At 58.4% G+C, this 16,702-nt stretch overlaps 1 protein-coding gene across 1 annotated transcript; it reads right to left on the bottom strand.

Annotated features, from left to right (window-relative positions):
* Positions 1–2,533: 2,533 nt before the first annotated feature.
* On the bottom strand, positions 2,534–12,110 carry CBX2 (chromobox 2). The gene is made up of 5 exons (XM_026483980.4): positions 12,025–12,110; positions 11,909–11,952; positions 10,813–10,878; positions 8,368–8,470; positions 2,534–6,888 (listed from the first exon to the last, which is right to left on the bottom strand). Exons 1-5 carry the CDS (start codon positions 12,094–12,096, stop codon positions 5,587–5,589), a joined length of 1,587 nt encoding a protein of 528 aa, XP_026339765.2. The 5' UTR covers positions 12,097–12,110; the 3' UTR covers positions 2,534–5,586.
* Between the last annotated feature and the right edge of the window lie 4,592 nt (positions 12,111–16,702).

The following is a 16,702-nucleotide window of genomic DNA, read 5'->3' on the forward strand; positions in this document are numbered from 1 at the left end:
CCATGGCATTGTCCCAGTCCCACCCCTGTAGCTCCCCCGCAGACCCTGTCGCGCAGAGAAGCCCTGACCTAGGCGCACTGTCAGAAGGCGAAGGGAGCGGCGTGGGGACGCGTTCGCCCGCGCATCTCCAGTCTTCAGCCAACCGGTTGGGGACCCCGCCCTTGGCGGTGCTCTCCGCGCCTCTTCCCCCAGTTCTGAGAGCCGAGTGAAGGATCGGGGAGGGAGGGATCCATTGGCCCCGGGGCTCGGAGCAGCGGGTCATGGGCCGTTGAGTGCCCTTCGGACTTGGGGGGCCCACGCCTGCGGCGGGCAGAGTCAGGGGCGGGGATACAGTGGGGTGGCCTGGAGAGGGGAGCCAGGGGCGGCCAGCCCCTGAGCGGTGGCCCAGCTGCTCGGTCGGGACTCCCTCAAGCGACCTCTCCTGGGCGTTTGGGCAGCGGAGTGGACTCGTGTTTAGGAAAATGCGAGGGCGCCGGACTCTGTCCCCTTTTCCCGGTAGGCTGGTCACCATCAACCTCAGCTTTGACCAGGAGCTCCTTGCGCGGTATCCGTTCCCTGGGCAGGTTCTCCAGGAGAGCGACCAGGTGCGGAGGCCTCGGCCCTGGGTGCCGCCTCCGTCCTGGGTCTGCTCCCTGGCGTCCCTAGGGCAGGGTGGCTCCTGTGGGCGCCGCTGGTTGAACTGGAATCTTTATGGATCTTTGGAGCGCGGCGGATCGAATCCATTTTTCTGTCCCTTTGATGCTTACAACGCACCGATCCTAGTCGAGGCCCTGTGCTGTGTGCCAGAGACCCCACGGCGAGAAGGCCGACATCCGGCGCTTTGGGGGCTCATGCTCTGACTTCCTCCTCTCACCAAAAAGTCCTCCAGGCCCAGAGGGGGCCTCGGATCCAGCTGGAGTCTGAGATGGGAGCTGCTCAGTGTTTGGCGGCGCTCCACGGCGTCCAGCCTTGGGAGCCTGGACACGGGGAAGAGGCTGTGGGTTGGGGCCGGGGCTTTCTTCCGGAGACTTCGGAAATGGCGGCTGCCAGGGGCATCTGGGAGCAGTCAGGGTGGGGGTCACGCAATTCGGTTCCCCGGGACAGCTCGGAGCCCGAGGTGGGAAATGTCCCCTGCGCGTCCGAAGAGCCAGAGGCTCGAAGTCCGCGGGTCGCGCGCGCCCTCTAGAGGCGATGGCCTCAGTCCCTCTCCTGCGCCCACCGCCTCCGAGCCTTTGGATTCGCGGAGTGCTTGCGGCCAGTGCATTTCTGGGTCTCTAAAGGAGCCGGGAAAGCCGCATCTCCCCCACCCCAAAACACGCTGCAGTGGGCCAAGGTGGGCGCCCCCTCTGCGCCCTCCCTTGCGGAAAGGCCGTTCAGCCGCCGGGACGCTCATAGCCCTGCTGAACCATCCCGCCAGGCGCCCTTGGGCTGGAGCCCGCAGCGCGGAGCTGAGTCCGGGGGAGGCCGCGGGCCGGGTCGGGCCCCTTGGCAGCCCAGCCCATTCTTCTGGGAAGGCGGTGGATTAGGCCATTAGATCAGCCGCGCAGAAACGAACAGAGGCCGGTGTGGGTCAGGGTCCCGCACCCGTCTGGCGGAGGCTCTAGAGACAGGGGCACCTACGAAAGCCTGGCTTGCGACCGGGGGCAGCGCCGGCTCTCGCTCCGCGTGCCGACTCCTTCCTGGCCATCCCCACCCTTCTTCCTGCAGCTCTGGAAAGCCAGAGGCCGGCAAGACAGGGGTCCTCCCTGCCCACCTTCTCCGAAACAAAACAGCCCCAGCCTTGCCGGCGGGAGTTGCACCCCCAATTCTCCAGCCTTTTCTGGACAGTGGGTTGCCTTTCTATTTGTAGGAGAACCTCCTCCCCAAGGAAAACATTCAGGTCTTTGCCCCAACTAGCCTTTCAACTAGTGGCGGCCAACATCCAGGTCCAACTTCTGTCTTCACTTCAAAGGGAGCTTGATTCTCCCTGGAGGCTGAAATGTATGAACAAATTCAGGCTGAGGGTGATGCAAACCTTGAAGGCCCAGGGAAAGTTCTAGAATAGGCAAACCATCTCCTTATTACGAGCTAGGAGTTAGTACAGTAGCACTGGAGACTCCGGAGCTCTGGAGGGCCACAGCCCCTGCCCCGGGGCTTCATAGCCGTGTCCTTTTGAAGTGTTCGCACACGGGGTTCTGTAGCTTTCCAGCGCAGTACCTTTGGGGTTAAAGTATGGCTTTCTGGGAAAGGTCTCAAAGTGAGTTGTCGGGCAGCGTCCGGGCCTCTGCCTATAGATGCCAGAAGCAACACTCACCCACCCCCATTCATGACGAGAATCCTTTCCAGAGGCGGCCACATCGCCCTTTGTGAACTGCTGGTGTAGGGGGGTCACAGTTATAACCAGCAGCACCCCTTTGCTTAGAAAAAAACACCTGCTTCCACACTCCAGGAAAGGGGCTGACCCTTCCCAAAGCTTCGGACGTGTTGGTCCCACAGTTCAGTCCACATCCAGAGTATTCTGCGCAAGTGAAGAGAGACTAGTTTCCAGGCATCACACACGATATACACCAGGCCGACAAGTTAAAAAAAATTTATTGATATACTAAGTTAACAGAAAGTAAGACAAACCCTGACACCACTCGCTAATGTCTTTCCCCTGCAAAATAAATTAACGTCAAAAAATAAAAAAACTGCAACCTAGGCCTAGTGTTAGTTTTCCAAAAATACTAGAAAAGCAACAGAATCTTTAGATGCACTTGAGCAAAAATCAGGTCATCTAGGCACTACCTCGCCCCTCCCCCCACCCCTCCCCCCAAACCACCGCAGGCTTCCTGGGGGAAGCATTTTCTCTCACTGGTAGGGCCTGATTGAACATGGGGGCTGGGCTGCTGTCCTGCTTCAACAAAGATCTTACGCTTCCCAGTTTCCCAGGGCAATAACATATTCGCCATTTGTTCTCTTTTAAAAAAGCAAACAAACAGCCATAGTTTAAAGCAGTTAGAAGTAACATACGTGAATGATTTTTTTCTTTTAATTAAAAAACACAAATCAAGCCAGCAACTGGCACCGGTGCAAAGTTCTGGTCCTGTTTCCCCAGCGAAGCCTCTAGGCCCAGAGCCCTCTTACTCAGGTCAGAATTGTGAGCGTAACCAAAGCAAGGCACACTCTTTTTGGTACCAAAAAAATATATATAAAAATATGTCAAATCCTCTTAAGAGGACAGACTGGCCACTTGTTCCTCTCCATGACAAGCAAAGACACAACAGGATTAAAACACCCATTCAGGACACACTGTGACGCAGTCCATGCAGGGAACCCTGCACAATCAACAAGGAATCCCCAGTCAGCTGTGACTGCAGCCGCACACGCACACGCACACATAGCAGCAAATAAAAGAGCACTACTTTTATTGGTAAACATGACAACCAACTCTCCAGCGAAGGCAGTCACGCCTGCACGTGCACACACACACGCACACGCCCTTTCAAACATGAACCACATGGAGTCACAAGCACCAAAAACCCCACACGACACAGCAAGAAGGCAAAGTGGCCGGGAGTAAGGTGTTTGCAGAGTTAGCTTTGGGATTGGAGTAGCTGGTAAACAGAAAGGCACCACGTCGGGGTTTGGAGACCTGGCTGCTGAGGTCAAGTCAGCGCCGACACCCACGGGAGCCCCGTCGCCCCTAGGGCTTGCAGGGCTGCTGGTGGCCTGGCTCCGCACGGGGCGGTGCGTGGCAGAGAGGGAGCTGCAAAACCTGGAGGCTGTCAGCCCCTCCGAGGGGGAGGCATCCCAGAGGAGCCCCTCTTCACAGCCAGGGAGCATCTGGGTGTCCGGGAACCGGAGGGGAAGCTGGTGTTAGCAGCCCCGTGTGCAGGGATCCCTTTCTTCCAGACCTTGCAGTGAGCTGCAATTGCCCCCCACCCCCCACTTCCTGGGGGGAGGGCGGAGGGGGCAATTCTCCCCTTTACTGCCCGCTTTCCAGTTCTGGCCTGGTTGTCTGGGACCCTCAGCTCTGCCAAGATGGGCACCACTCCTGCTGCCGCCCCACAGGCTACCGTGCAGAAGACCCAGAAGCTGCATGCGGACACCCCTTGGCAAGGTCCTGGACACGGGTCTGCCCCAAAGGCACACTGTTGAAATGGATTCAGACACACAAAAGCCATCTCTATTTGGCGCAGAGGGTGAGGGACGAGGGAGCTGGAGGTCTGGCAGGCCTACCCCTCCGAAAGCAGGGGCCACCGTGTGAGCCTGGGCTCCCCTGTGATCAAGGCAACAGGACAGAGGGAGTGCCCACACCTGCGGGCTGGAGTCCACGAACCAATGAGGCAGAAGAGCACCCCGCACCTCCACTTTTCTTTTGGCATCACGAAGACCCCACGCCTTGACCCACCTTCCTGCCACAAGCCAAACAAGGCAGCGCCCAGATTTGGTGCATCTGGGGGGAGGCAGCTGGGCTGGCAGATCTGGCCTTTCTGGGGGCCCTCTGCCGGGGGGGGGGGGGACACTCAGATCGTGCCCCATTTCCAAACGGTTCAGGGGCAGAGCTTCGCAGCTGGGAAGGAACACATGGAATCCCCAAAGGTGGGAGGGATTGTCAGGGAGAGGCGGTGCCCATGTGGCAGAAGCCGTGCCAAACACCTGCCCAAAGCCGGAAGCTAGCTGGCCACGGGAGGGCGGGCCTACCTCCAGCAACTGCCCACACTCCCACCTTCCAGGGGCTCTCAGGGGCAGTTTGTGGGGCCATGGCTGTCCTTGCACAGAAGAGCAATAAACAGCAGAAAGGAGGGCAGCCAAAGTGACACCCTTCTGCTTTTGCCCCCTCTGGAAATGGGGAGGCTCTAGGGAAACAGCTCTGGGACCAGTCCCTCCCAGTTCATGCTGACTTCCGACCAACATTGGGGTGCTGCAGTTGTTAATCTGAACCAGAATTACAGGGCACCGAGGGATGTCTGTAGGGTTCCCGAGCACCCCAACAGCCAGCACCTGGCCTACATTCGGGCCGCAGCCTTGAGCTGTTGGCATGGGGCAGGGACAGGGAGACGGACCGGTCCCTTTTCCTTGGCCATCGGGCACCGCTCTAAAGGGGAGTCCTGACTGGCGAGGTCCCTTAACTGCCCCCGGCCCATCTTGTACAAACGTAGTTGAGCCCTGTCCGTCTGTCGGCCTTGCCCCCACCCCAGTCGATGTTCCTTCCCCATCACTGGGCAAGAACTACCAAGCTCGATCCCTCCTCTAACAGCTGTGCCCCCCAGAAATCCAGAGGAAAGCTGACCACCGCCCTGTCGTCACAGGCCAGACAGGGCAGTTCAAACAGCAAACACGGGATGGCCTTGAAGAATGTTCGGCCAGAGACATGGGAGGCAGACTTCCTGAGGCATGTGGGAAGTGAAGCAATGGCCCAGAGGTAGGAAGGAGGGCCAGGCCAGGCCTTGGCAAGGCATCAAGGTACTGCCCTGCCCGAGATCACAGGCAGGGCTGGGGCACGTCCCCTTCAAGCCTGCCCTTGAAGGAGGCCACCCGGACCCTGGAAAAGGCTTGGGGGTGTAGGCAGGTATCAAAGCAAAACCAGAGGCCAGAGAAGGGCAGGCAAGAGCCGGGCAGGCAAGAGCCGGGCAGCCAGGGGCATCAGTAATGTCTAAGGCTGAAAAAGCCCACGCTGGTGGGGGACTCCTTCACCGTGACCGTGATGAGGTTGGCAGTGACATCGGTGACAAAGACATGCTCAATGAGGCTACGGGTGGGCTTCCAGTCCTGGCTGGTCTGGACAGACACGGATGGGTTTTGTATGGCGCCAGGCGGCGAGGCTGAGCCGGGATCCGAGTCGGAGCTGCTCTCCTCTCCGGGGCTCAGCTCTGCCGGCAAGCCTGTCTTGCGTACTTCCCCGGCGGCCGCGTGGCCCTCCTGCCCGCCGGGGGCTGCGCTGCCCCTGACACAGTCCCTCTTGCCCGCAGAGGAGGACAGAGCTGCCAGCCTGGAAGGCAGCTTCTCACTCTTGCTGGTGTCGGAGGGCATGGTGGCCCCACTCCCCCCGATGGGGCCGCCCCCGGCGCTCTTCCCCGTGGCTGGACTGGTGGCAGGGACACCCTTGCTGGCCGTGGCATGGCGGGCAGCCACGCCCACCCCTGCGGTGCCGTTCTTAACACTCTGCAAGTCCAAGACCTGGAGGCTCAGCTCCTGGGTGGGGGCAGGCTGGGGGCCCAGGCAGCCGGCAGGGCCCTTACTGCTACTGTGGACATAGGGGGGCCCCCCTGCACTCCCCCCTTTCTGCTCCACAGCCCCACTGCTGGGGGCCTTTGGGACCTTGCTTCCCGGGGAGCTGATCCCCAGTTCCCCCTTCTGCGTCCTCACCTTGAGGTCCAGCCCGAGGCCGCACTTGCCGGAGGTCTGGGCCTTGAGGGCCAGTCTGCTGGCGGCCTGGGCCTGGCTTTGGCTCATTCGGTTCATGTAGTGCACGATGGAGCTCTGCCAGCTGATGCCGCCCCGGCTGGGGCTGCCAGCCATGCCCTTCATCAGGCTGGCCAGGTTCTCCGGGGTGGCCATGGCACTGGGGCCACCGCAGGCCTCCTTGGCGTGGGCCTTCAGGGCGGCCAGGCCTGCCACAGGGGCACTGAGCGGAGGGGGCAGCTTGCTGGCCGGCGCCCCCAGGTCCTTCCGGGCGGTCTTCAGCACCTTGGCCAGGCTCACGGGTCTCCGCGCCGCCTTCTGCTCCGGGGGCAGGGGCTTGCGGCCTCGCTTCTTCCGGATGGGATCCTTCAATTCAGGTTTGGCCACCAAGATCTGGGCCTTTTTCTGAGGCACTGGGTGGGTCTCGCGGCCCCGGGGACCCCTCTTGGCATCTAAATCACTGTCGTCCTCTTCGTCGGATGAGGTGGAGGAAGACGTAGAGGAAGAAGAGGAGCTGCTGGATTTGGAGGGGGCGTCGGGTTCCTGCGAAGACAGAGCACAGGTGTCGCGGCCGGGAAGGCCGGGCCCCAGGGCCCCAGGGCATCGGACACCTCAGAGCGGGAGCCTCCGGTGGGCGCCACGCTAGAGAAGCAGCGGGGAGGGAGCGGTTCCCCACCAGCTTGACCGGAGGAGATCGGAAAAGCCCTCGTGAGCTTCCATGAAATGCAGTTAAAAGCAGAACGAGGAGAACAAAGAACAGGTGGTTTGTGAAATCAGAGCAGAGCAACAAAGCAAAGAACACGCGCGGTCACGTCCCGGACACCATGGCCTTGAAGGGGGACGCGAGTTTGGCTCCAGGCTCCCCAGCAGACGACGCGGAGAGGGGAGCGCAGAGCTTACGAGGCAGACAAAGCAGTGTGTGTGAACGCTCCGTAATCTGAGGCAAGTGGACATCCTGCTCCAATCCTCCCACTTCCACAACGGACCCCTTCAGAACATTCCAGCACACAAGAAAACAAACCGCTGCCCTCCTGTCTTCTGGGCGTCAGCCCGAAGGCAAGTTAGCGCACCTGTGTCTCGCCGGGCCGGCATTTCCAAGGGGACACCTTAGGGAGACAGAGCCAACACAGGCTCCCTGCTGCGAAGCTCGCCTGCCCCCAGCTGGGCGCGATCCAGTCCAACCCGGAGCCTCAGAGGCTCCTTGCCCAGCCAGGCCCCCGGCCTCAAGGCCGCCTCCGTGGTCCCCAGCTGGTCACCCCAGCTGATGAGAGCCCGAGGGCACAGGACCCCCCTGCTCCCACCGTCCTGCTTGAAAGGAAGACTGTGAAGAGCGGGCCAGTGCGGACCAGCCAACAAGAGCTAAAGCGAGGCTTTCACAGCCTCCCAGAAGGGCGGTTTTTGTACGTGACTGAGCTCTCAGCCACACTGTGTGGGCTTGGGATCCTGGGGCAGTGCCATCAAGAAAGGAGTCCAAGACACATCCCAGACTGGGGCCGTGACCCTTTTCCCCACCCTGCCTCTGAACTGAAGGGAGGGCGCTGCCCCGACCCCAAGTGTGTATCCCTGTGGGCCACCCGGGTCGGTTCGCTGTGTCTACTCAGTGAACCTATGAGCACCTACTGTGTGCGCGCCTCCTTTTCTGTTCCGGCAAGTAAGTGGTCAGCAGCCACGTCTGACCCTGCCGTCCACTAGACAGGAGTGCAGAAAGGACATCAAATAAACAAGACACCAGCTCTGGAGGGATCAGCCACCGCAGGGCCCTCTTTGTGGGAGGGGGAGGGGCAGGGGCAGGGTGGGAGGGGGAGCAGGAGCTTGCTGTTGCCCCCTGCTGGCAGAGGCTTCCAGCCACCAGCAAGGAAGGAAGCAGAAGACCTGGCTCTTCTGAGCAAGGGATGGACCTCTGTGGAAGAGCCAGCCCGATCCCCATTCTCCAGAGCCCTGAACCCTCCTGCCACTGCCTTCCAGTCTGTCCAGAGGGAGTGCGAGGAGGTCAGCGGCCCTGTGGGGCCGGCAGCCACCCACCTTGAGCTTGGAGTGCCGGCCACAGGACACCGCGGTGTGCTTCCTTGGCCTGCCCCTGGGCCTCTTGCCTCTCTTCCGGTTCTGCACCTCCTTCTCGTGTTCCCTAAAGACAATCACCAGTCAGGGTGGGAGAAGCCCTGTGCACACACCCTCTCCTCCCCCCACGGGAAGCCCAGGCCTTCGAACACCCTGACGCTCGGGGCCTGCGAGAGCTTACCATCATCACTCCCACTGTAGGAACACGCGCCACTCGTGAACATATCCAACCAAGACAGACGTCTAGACCATCCTCTTTCCAATACGGTATCATTTTTTTAACCTCTCATTTGCATTTGGGTAACAATGAGTGAAAGAAATTTCAGCAAAGCTGGGAAAGGAACAATTCTCCGGTTTTCTGACTCCTGTTCCGACAACCCTGTGCTAATCCCGGCCCTTTTCCACAAGCAGAATGTTTCGTGGAACTTCTAGAATGCAGCCCACTAGAAGGAGCCCTCGTTGTCACATGGTCCAAGCCCAACGCTCCAAACAAGAGTCTCAGGCGGGCAGCAAAGGACCACTGGCCCCAGCCCCTGCCTGGCTGTACAGAATCCTTACCAGTCTACGAGCACTGGTCAGGGGAACCAAGGGCTCTGGCCGCATCCTGCGCTCTGGTCTTCCTGGAGCCAGTGCCCCTGGCCCACTGCCCGCTTCCCTTTCCTAACACCTCTCTGTTCCTAGACTGTGTTCTCGATAAATGCGCTGGAGGTGCCTGATTCTGAAGTGGCTGGCGCTCAAAGCCTGCACCTCTGGTAGGACACGTTTAATCAGCTCCCAGAACTCAGGGTCAGGAAGCCAAGATCGATGCCTCCAGCCCAACCCCCAGAGAAAGTTTGTATTTCAGGCTACCCTGGGGAAGAGGCTTATCTGGAGACGCTTCGCAGTAATTAAAAGGGGCAACTGTCATCTCTTTGGGGCCTGGAGGGCCATCTCCTGAAGAATCCAATCAGTACAACCAGACAGAGCTCACACTCTCCAAGGCAGCCAACCTGTCTCCGAGAAGGGCAGGAGCATTCCCTGGGTCTCCTCATTCCCTGGGTCTCCTCTGCTGACACACTGACCTGCACCGCACCTTGTCAACCTCAGACCTGCCCTTACAAATGCCCCCCCGCCCCACAAGCGCGGGACTGCCAGCTCCTAGTTTCAGCGGGGGGGGTCCTCCTGGATGCACAGGGGGATTTCTCCTCCCCATCATGTAAACCAGATCATCCCACGTTTGTTCTCAACTCTCACACCTCCTGGATATCTGCTACCCTAGTTCTCGCGTGCTGTGCAGTAACGGACAAGGACACACATGCTCTCAGCAGTTAGGGTGCCATCTTGCAGAGAGAGGGACCAGCTCCCCGCCCCCCCGCCCAGGCTTACAAGACCCGAATTGTGAATTCAACAGCAGACAACCAAATTACTGATACATTTCTCCAAAGGTACGGAGGCAAGTGGACGCTGGCCTCGTCTCTGCTTACTCTGCCCAAAGCCCATATTTACTTGCTCCCCACTGCCATGGCCTCTTGGAGAAGATCCCAAATGACCCCCTACAGTGGTGGTAAAAAGTGGACCAGAGAACAAGCTGGCCAGACTGACACCAGATGGGAAACCTTCTGAGCAACTTAGTCATCTGCGTCTATCAACAGGGCAACTCACAGCAACGCACCCACTCCTGTCCCCCTGCCCCCCGCGTGCTTAGGGACATTGCTCCCCGGACCCTCCTGCCAAGGGCTGGCCCCTCCGTCACTTGCCCCTCGTCACCCTTTTGCCTATCTCAAGGAGGTCTCTCTTAACCCAACTCTAAAAATAGAGATGACTTCTAAAATTACAGAAGCAAGTTTGTCCCCTGAGACTGGCAAGGGTGTTCCCCCCCGACCCCGGGTACCACCTGTTTTGCAGCCTAAAGAAAAATAAATGTGTCGTTTCCGTTACAGAACCCACTAACTTTCTGCCGTGTGGCTTCAGCTCCCTCTCTGGGCCTTCTCTTGCTCAAGGGCACCCTTGGGCAGCACCGGGCAGCCAGGACACTATTTTTATGGCAAACCTGCCATCCTGGTTTTTATTAGTGCTGTTGGCAAATGACTCAACAGAAAAGGCCAACAAAAGAAGCCAGAACTTTTCAGGAAGGAACCGAGAAGGTTCATTTTTGCGAGTCCGGCTGTCAGAAACACCCAGAGCACCACTAACGCAGTGACTTGGGAGCTCTGGACATACCGTTGGCCAGCCGAGGGAAGGTCGGGGAAGGGCTCATCTGGGACCTCGAAGCTGGCCCCACCTGTACAGACAGCCACAGCACAGGAGGCCCTCAGACCACAGCCCAAGCCCGGGACCCCTGAAAGGCCGGCTGGGCCCTGAACCATACACGACAGGCCACGGTCTCCCCCACATTCTCCCCCTTCCCACACGTGCAGTTAACTTTCTCACTTCTTCTGGAAGGCCAGGAGCAGCCTTGGGTCCAGGATATTTTCCTCTGGCTCCCAGCTGTTGTGTCTGGAAAAGCAAAAAGCAAGGCGTCAAGAAGCACCAGGCCGTGACAGGCCACTTTAGAAAACAGCTGGAGTGGGGCCGCCCCCTCTGCCTCCGATCCCTGCCAGTGGCAAGGGCACGGGGTCTGTGGCTGAGGCCCCCCCCATCCCACCCCACCCCACCCCACCCCACCCCACCCCACCCACGCCTAGGATGAGTTCCTGGAGACTGGGGGTCTTAAGGCCAACACCTCAGCCTCAAACTCCAAGTGAAACTACCACCTCAACCCTCAATTAACTAACATTCGGCCGCAGGAAAACTCCAGTCTCCCCCGGGAGGAAAACAAATCCCAATAAAATGGGAAGTTGCCGGAGGGAAGCCCCCAAAGCCTGGCCCGGATCCAGCGAGGGAAGGGAAGGCTGCTCCAGTATGCAGGGAGGGGAAGGCCGAGGGGCACAGAAGCGCAGCCCAAAGATTAAGAACAATGTGGCTGGCGCCCAGCGAGCGCGGGCCGGGGCACCGGGAGGGGAAAGCCAAGAAGGAAAAGTGGGGTCCGGGGAGAAAGGCGAAACGGGTGTGCCCGAGCGGCTGTAAACAGAGCCCCTTCCGGGGATGCCAAGTCCCCTTCCTTACTTTAAAAGGGGAAAGAAAAAAAAAAAAGGAGCCCTTACATCCATCAATAGAAAGCTCAGGTTACAGCGGGGAAAATATGGACGGGAGGAGGGGGGTTCACGTCCCGCGGGGAGGGCTGAGGCGGGCCGGGGGCGCAGGCGACAAATGGGCGCAGGAGGAGCCGGAGGAGCGCGCGGCGCGGGAGGGAAGCGGGCCGGGGCGCGGGGCCGGGGCGCAGCCGGAGGGGCTTCCGGGGGAGGCCGCCCAGCCCAGCGCCCCGCGGGCCCGTAAACAAAGGGCGGCCCCGCGCAAGCTGCGCGCCCCCTTCCCGCCGAGCCCGCGGGGACCCCGCGAACTTCCCGCCGAGCGCGCGGACGCCCCCGCCCCCCGGGGCCGAGGCGGCGCGGGCGGGAAGGCGGGCGCCGCGTCGTCGGGGACTCACTTGGACGACCAGCCGCGCCACTTGACCAGGTACTCCAGCTTGCCCTGCAGGGAGAGAAGAGGCTCGTGAGCTGGGGCGGGCGGGCGCGGGGTGGGCGCGGGCCGGGCCGCACGCACCTTGCGGAGCCGCTTGCTCAGGATGCACTCGGCGGCGAAGACCTGCTCGCCCACGCTGCTCAGCTCCTCCATGCTGCCGCGCGCGCCCGTCCGGACCGCGGCGCCCGCCGCTCCCCGCTCCCCGCCGCCGCCGCCGCCGCCGCCGCCGCCGCCGCCGCCACCGCCGCAGTCGCCGCGCGCCCCGCCAGCCGCACACAAAGCACCGCCCCCGCCCCGCGTAGGGCCCGCCCCGCGCACGCGCACCGCCGCCGCGCCCCCGCGCCGCGCCCGGCCCGCGCCCGCCTCCGCGGGCCGCCCCGGTCCCGCGCCGGCCAATAGGCGCGCGGGGGCGGGCACGGGGCGGGGCGCGCATTGTTCGCGGCGGGCTCGGCCTCGCGCCCTGGGCTGGGGTCCCGCGCGGGCGGGGGCCGGGTCGGGGGCGTGGGCGTGTCCCTCGCGGGCAGGAAGGGACGCCTGGGGGTTGGGACCCGGGAGCCGCGCGCCAGGCCGCGTTTGGGCCCCCCCTCGGGGCGCGCCCGGCCTCCTCCGAACTTCGCTTTCCGGGCAAAAAGCCATTGTTCTGGCCCGAAAGGGGGAAGTGGGCCACTTCCTGCCCCGGCCTCCGAGGGGCGCTGTGCGGGGCCCCACCCGCCCTCTCCCCTTCCGCGCCGGGGTCCCTCGGTTTGGGGCAGACCTGTTTCGCGCGGGAGCCAAACGGGCCGGGGGCGGGGAAGGAATGGGAGACAAAGTACTGGAGCGGGGGAGCAGTCTAGCTCGTTTCCCCCCAAAGGCGGGAGAGGAAAATGCATCCGATGAAGAGGCGAGCTGCTCCGTGTTCTTTCTCCTCGCTGTGAAGAGTGGAACCCGGCCCCCAAAATTTAGGCGCGCGTAGGGAGAAAAGCAACTGCACCTTTTCTTACTTTCTTTCACGGTTCTGATGAAATGAACGAGGGCGTGGGAGCGAGGTTTGAGATGGTTCTAACCTAGGACTAGGTCTCTAATGGGCCCGCTGGGATTTGGGGATGCGTCCTTTGGAGCGACTGCACGCGACCGAAAGCAGACCTCGTTTGGAAGGGGGTGGCCTGGAGTCTGTGGGGTCATCGTGGGCAGGCTGCCTTTTATTTTCTTCTGCTGAGATCCGTTTTCCATGGAGCAACTCCCCCTTAAATCATTTAGGTTCTTGAATCAGACCAAGCCAAACGCGTAATAAAGGAGATGGACATCAGCCTTAACTTTCTCCGCTTCAAGGCAGTTTAACGCAATGAAAATCCATTTTCTGGTCTTGCTTCTCCCTTGAACGCAGCTGCACAGTGGTCTCTCTGCTGAGCAAATCACAAAGTCGTTTCTGGTTGCAGGGTAATGTCTAAAAGTAATTTTTGGTCGTTGAAGCCATATTTATAAAGATTCTGCAGGAGAAATGTATTTTTGGTTGTTTTTGTTGTTTTAACGGAAATGCCTGCTGTAAAAATTGGGAACTGTAGGAGCCCATCTTTCAATTTCTGACATGTTCCGCAGCTTCTTTGGCTAAGTATGTTACATTCATTTGATATCCTGGAGAGACTTTGGGCAACATTTGTAAACTTAGGTTCTGCTTTCGAAGAAGGCAGGAAGGAGGGAGGACTCGCTTGGGGGCTTGAGGGTGGAAGTGATGGCTCACTCTCGAGGGGCCGCAGCCCAGAACCCTTGTTTTGGGATGAAGCCTGCAATCCTGGGGTGCAGAGAGTCGCTTACAATCTCCAGCTCTTTTTGTGTCCCTGTCTTCTGGAGCTAGGCAGTAAATTGTGGGGTTGAAGCCAAAGGTGTATTTATTGTAATCCTAAAAATAGCTGGATCAGTTTCAACTCAGGTTTCCTTGCAGAATTTGTCTTGGGTGTGAGATTGTGAGATTTTTGCCTTGGAAGTTTCCAGTTTCCTCTTGGTGTTATATGGTTCCCTGGGATACTCGCTTAATTTTTTTTTTTTTAAAGGAAAGGAAGCTTAAAAAGGGGAATTCTTTCTTTCCCTAAGAAATAAGTTTGTCTAGAATTTGATCCTAACCTATGGGAAAAAAAATCAATTTCCTGGAAAGTTTAATACATACCTCGTCTATTCAACTGTGAATAGCCAGTTTGGGTAAAATAGCGTTTAGATAATTTACTTGGAGACACAGATATGACAGATTTGACCAGAATTAAATGAGCAGATAAATAGGGTGAGGGTTGATCCAAACTTTGTGAAGTGTCCCATAAGAACAAAACTGGAAGAAGGCAGAAGGGAGGAAATAATTCCAGCCAATCTAATCATGTCAGAACACGGCTTTGGGCTACAGCACCTTCTGTCTTCCTGTTTGACTGTCGCATTCAAGAATTATTAAGACAAGTTTGAACTCATTATTTTCTTAATCATCCAACAAAGAGTTACTCAGCATTTGCTGTCATCCCGGCATGACTTAGACAGAGCCTGGAGTCTCTAAGCAGCGCTGTCTGAAAGAACCTTCCAAGATGATGGGAGTGGCTGGTACCTGCCCTCCGCCCTGAGGTTGCCATCAGCCGTCTCTAGCTAGTCGTGAGCACGTGAAATGTGGCCAGTGCTACCGAGGAATCGAATTTTTAATTGTATTTAATTTTCAGTAACTGGAATTTAAACCATCCCATGTAGCTAGTGGTCATGGACCTGGGCAGTCCAGGTCCACAGGGATGCCAGGCATAGACTCTAAACACATTGCCGGCGAAGCAGTGTGGGTACGTGAATGAATCCCAGAACGTGCATAGTTTACTTAGACCCCCGCGCAGGCGTTCTTGCATTTGAGAACGTCTACAACCTGTACAGAAAGATATTCGACGTGCAGGCACATAGGAGCGATTCAGACCGAACACTTCGTTGAATGCCGTTTTCTTCCTATGCAAGTGACAGTGCCAATGACAAATATTAACTCCTTGATGTCTGAAATATGGCGAAGAAAGGAGCAGCAGTTTTCATGCTGCTCCTGGGAATCGAGAAGCCGAGGCAGGGAGCGAGGAATGGTGGTGTCCCTCCCGAGTGAATGGAAGTCAGGGCTTGAGATGAAGCCAGCATTCCTTGCTCTGCCACCTTTGGAGCGAAGACTAAGCACCATGAGCTGTGCCTTACAAAGCAGTTTCCTTCAGGGCAGCTCTTCGTTCCTACAAACACCATCTCCTGACTACAGATCAGGGGTGGCCGTGAGAGGCGGGCCCAGCACCACACGCACTGGGCAGTTGGTGTGGGGTGAACTCAGGACCTATGATAATACATGTCACCATCTTTAATATGTAACGTGATGATCGGTCCCCCAGCAGGTCCCCACACATTTGCAAGGCCGAGGTGTGACCTACAGGCGAGCCATGTTATAGGACTCTGACTCTGTGTACAATAGTGGATAAGTATTGTGTGTGCATGACACATGGTGTTTAAGTGTCCGAACTCAAGTACAAATAAGCATGGCTGGGGTACTTGCTGGAGTCCAGAGTCCTCAACCTTTCAGTTTGCCTAACAATTCCCTGGGCGCGCAGTGCAAATACTGACCCCTGGGCCCCACTCCAAAGATCCTGACCCAGGAGACCCCGGGGCTGTCTGCCCCCTTACTGTTTAGAACACTTCTTACAAAGGGCAGCCTGTCCCAGCCCTCCTTTTACACAGGAGGAAAAGGAATCCTAGATGGCTTCAGATCTTGCGCCCCTGGAGCCCATCCTGTATTTCCCACAGGTGCTTGGTGGGGGCGGCCAGGCCAGGTGTGGAAGGAGGGCAGCGGCCTGCGCCCAGTAGGCCCTCCAGGGCTGATGAGACAGCAGCAGCCTCTCCAGCTCCCGGGCCCCACCCCGGGCCCCTAAACACCTGCACAAACTGGACCTCCCCACCTTGGATGCTCGGGACAGGGCAGGCTAAGGAACACTGTTACAAGTGGTGAGAAGTGGGCAGTTAACCAACCACTTTACGAGATCGCTTTGGAGACCACACCACAGCCCCCGATGGGAGCTCTTCCATTGCAGAAGGCTTTTATTTTAAACGGCGTCATTTGTTAGTTTTGCAATCAACAGCGCCCCCGATTCCAGCATCTTACTGTTAGAAAGCGTGCAGTGACGAACGTCTTTATGTCTGCCCAGGCAAGGTTGTTAGCACGTCTGGAATAGCACGCCTAGATTTTGTATTGAAGGGCACAGGGACCTACTGTTTTCGTTCAGAATTGCCCAGCGGTCCCCGAGGGTCTGCACTGATTTCCACCCCTGCCCCGGACCGACGGGGTTGACTCTATCCCCACATTCTCAGCAGACCTAGGAGTTGTAAGTCTGTCTAGGGCACTCAGGAAGGTACTCGACCCTTGGTGGGTTTTGGTGGTATTCTAACACAAATTAATCACGTCTGTTACACGTCCCACATCTGCTTTTTTTCAAGACCTTTGCCTGGTGCAGAATTGTTCGGGTGTAAAACGATTTTATAAGCGCAGTTTTTTCCAGTGTGAAATGCATTATTTTCACAAATTTAAAAATAACTTGCGCTTAACAAAGTTCTAAAATCTGGGGTGAAGCCCTTGCTTGAAAACCATTAATTAGTTTGGGGATTCAAAGCGGTAAACGAAAGCACATTTACGAGTTTGCTAATTGTTCTTCCTGGCTGCTGGAGGTGATCTCAAGCGTCCTCTATAAATCCTTTGAGCACCACCGATAAAGCCACGGGCTCCGGGAACGGGGGTTTGAGACTCGCG

The sequence above is a fragment of the Ursus arctos genome, unplaced genomic scaffold, assembly GCF_023065955.2.
Source record: "Ursus arctos isolate Adak ecotype North America unplaced genomic scaffold, UrsArc2.0 scaffold_24, whole genome shotgun sequence".
Taxonomy (NCBI): Eukaryota; Metazoa; Chordata; class Mammalia; order Carnivora; family Ursidae; genus Ursus; species Ursus arctos.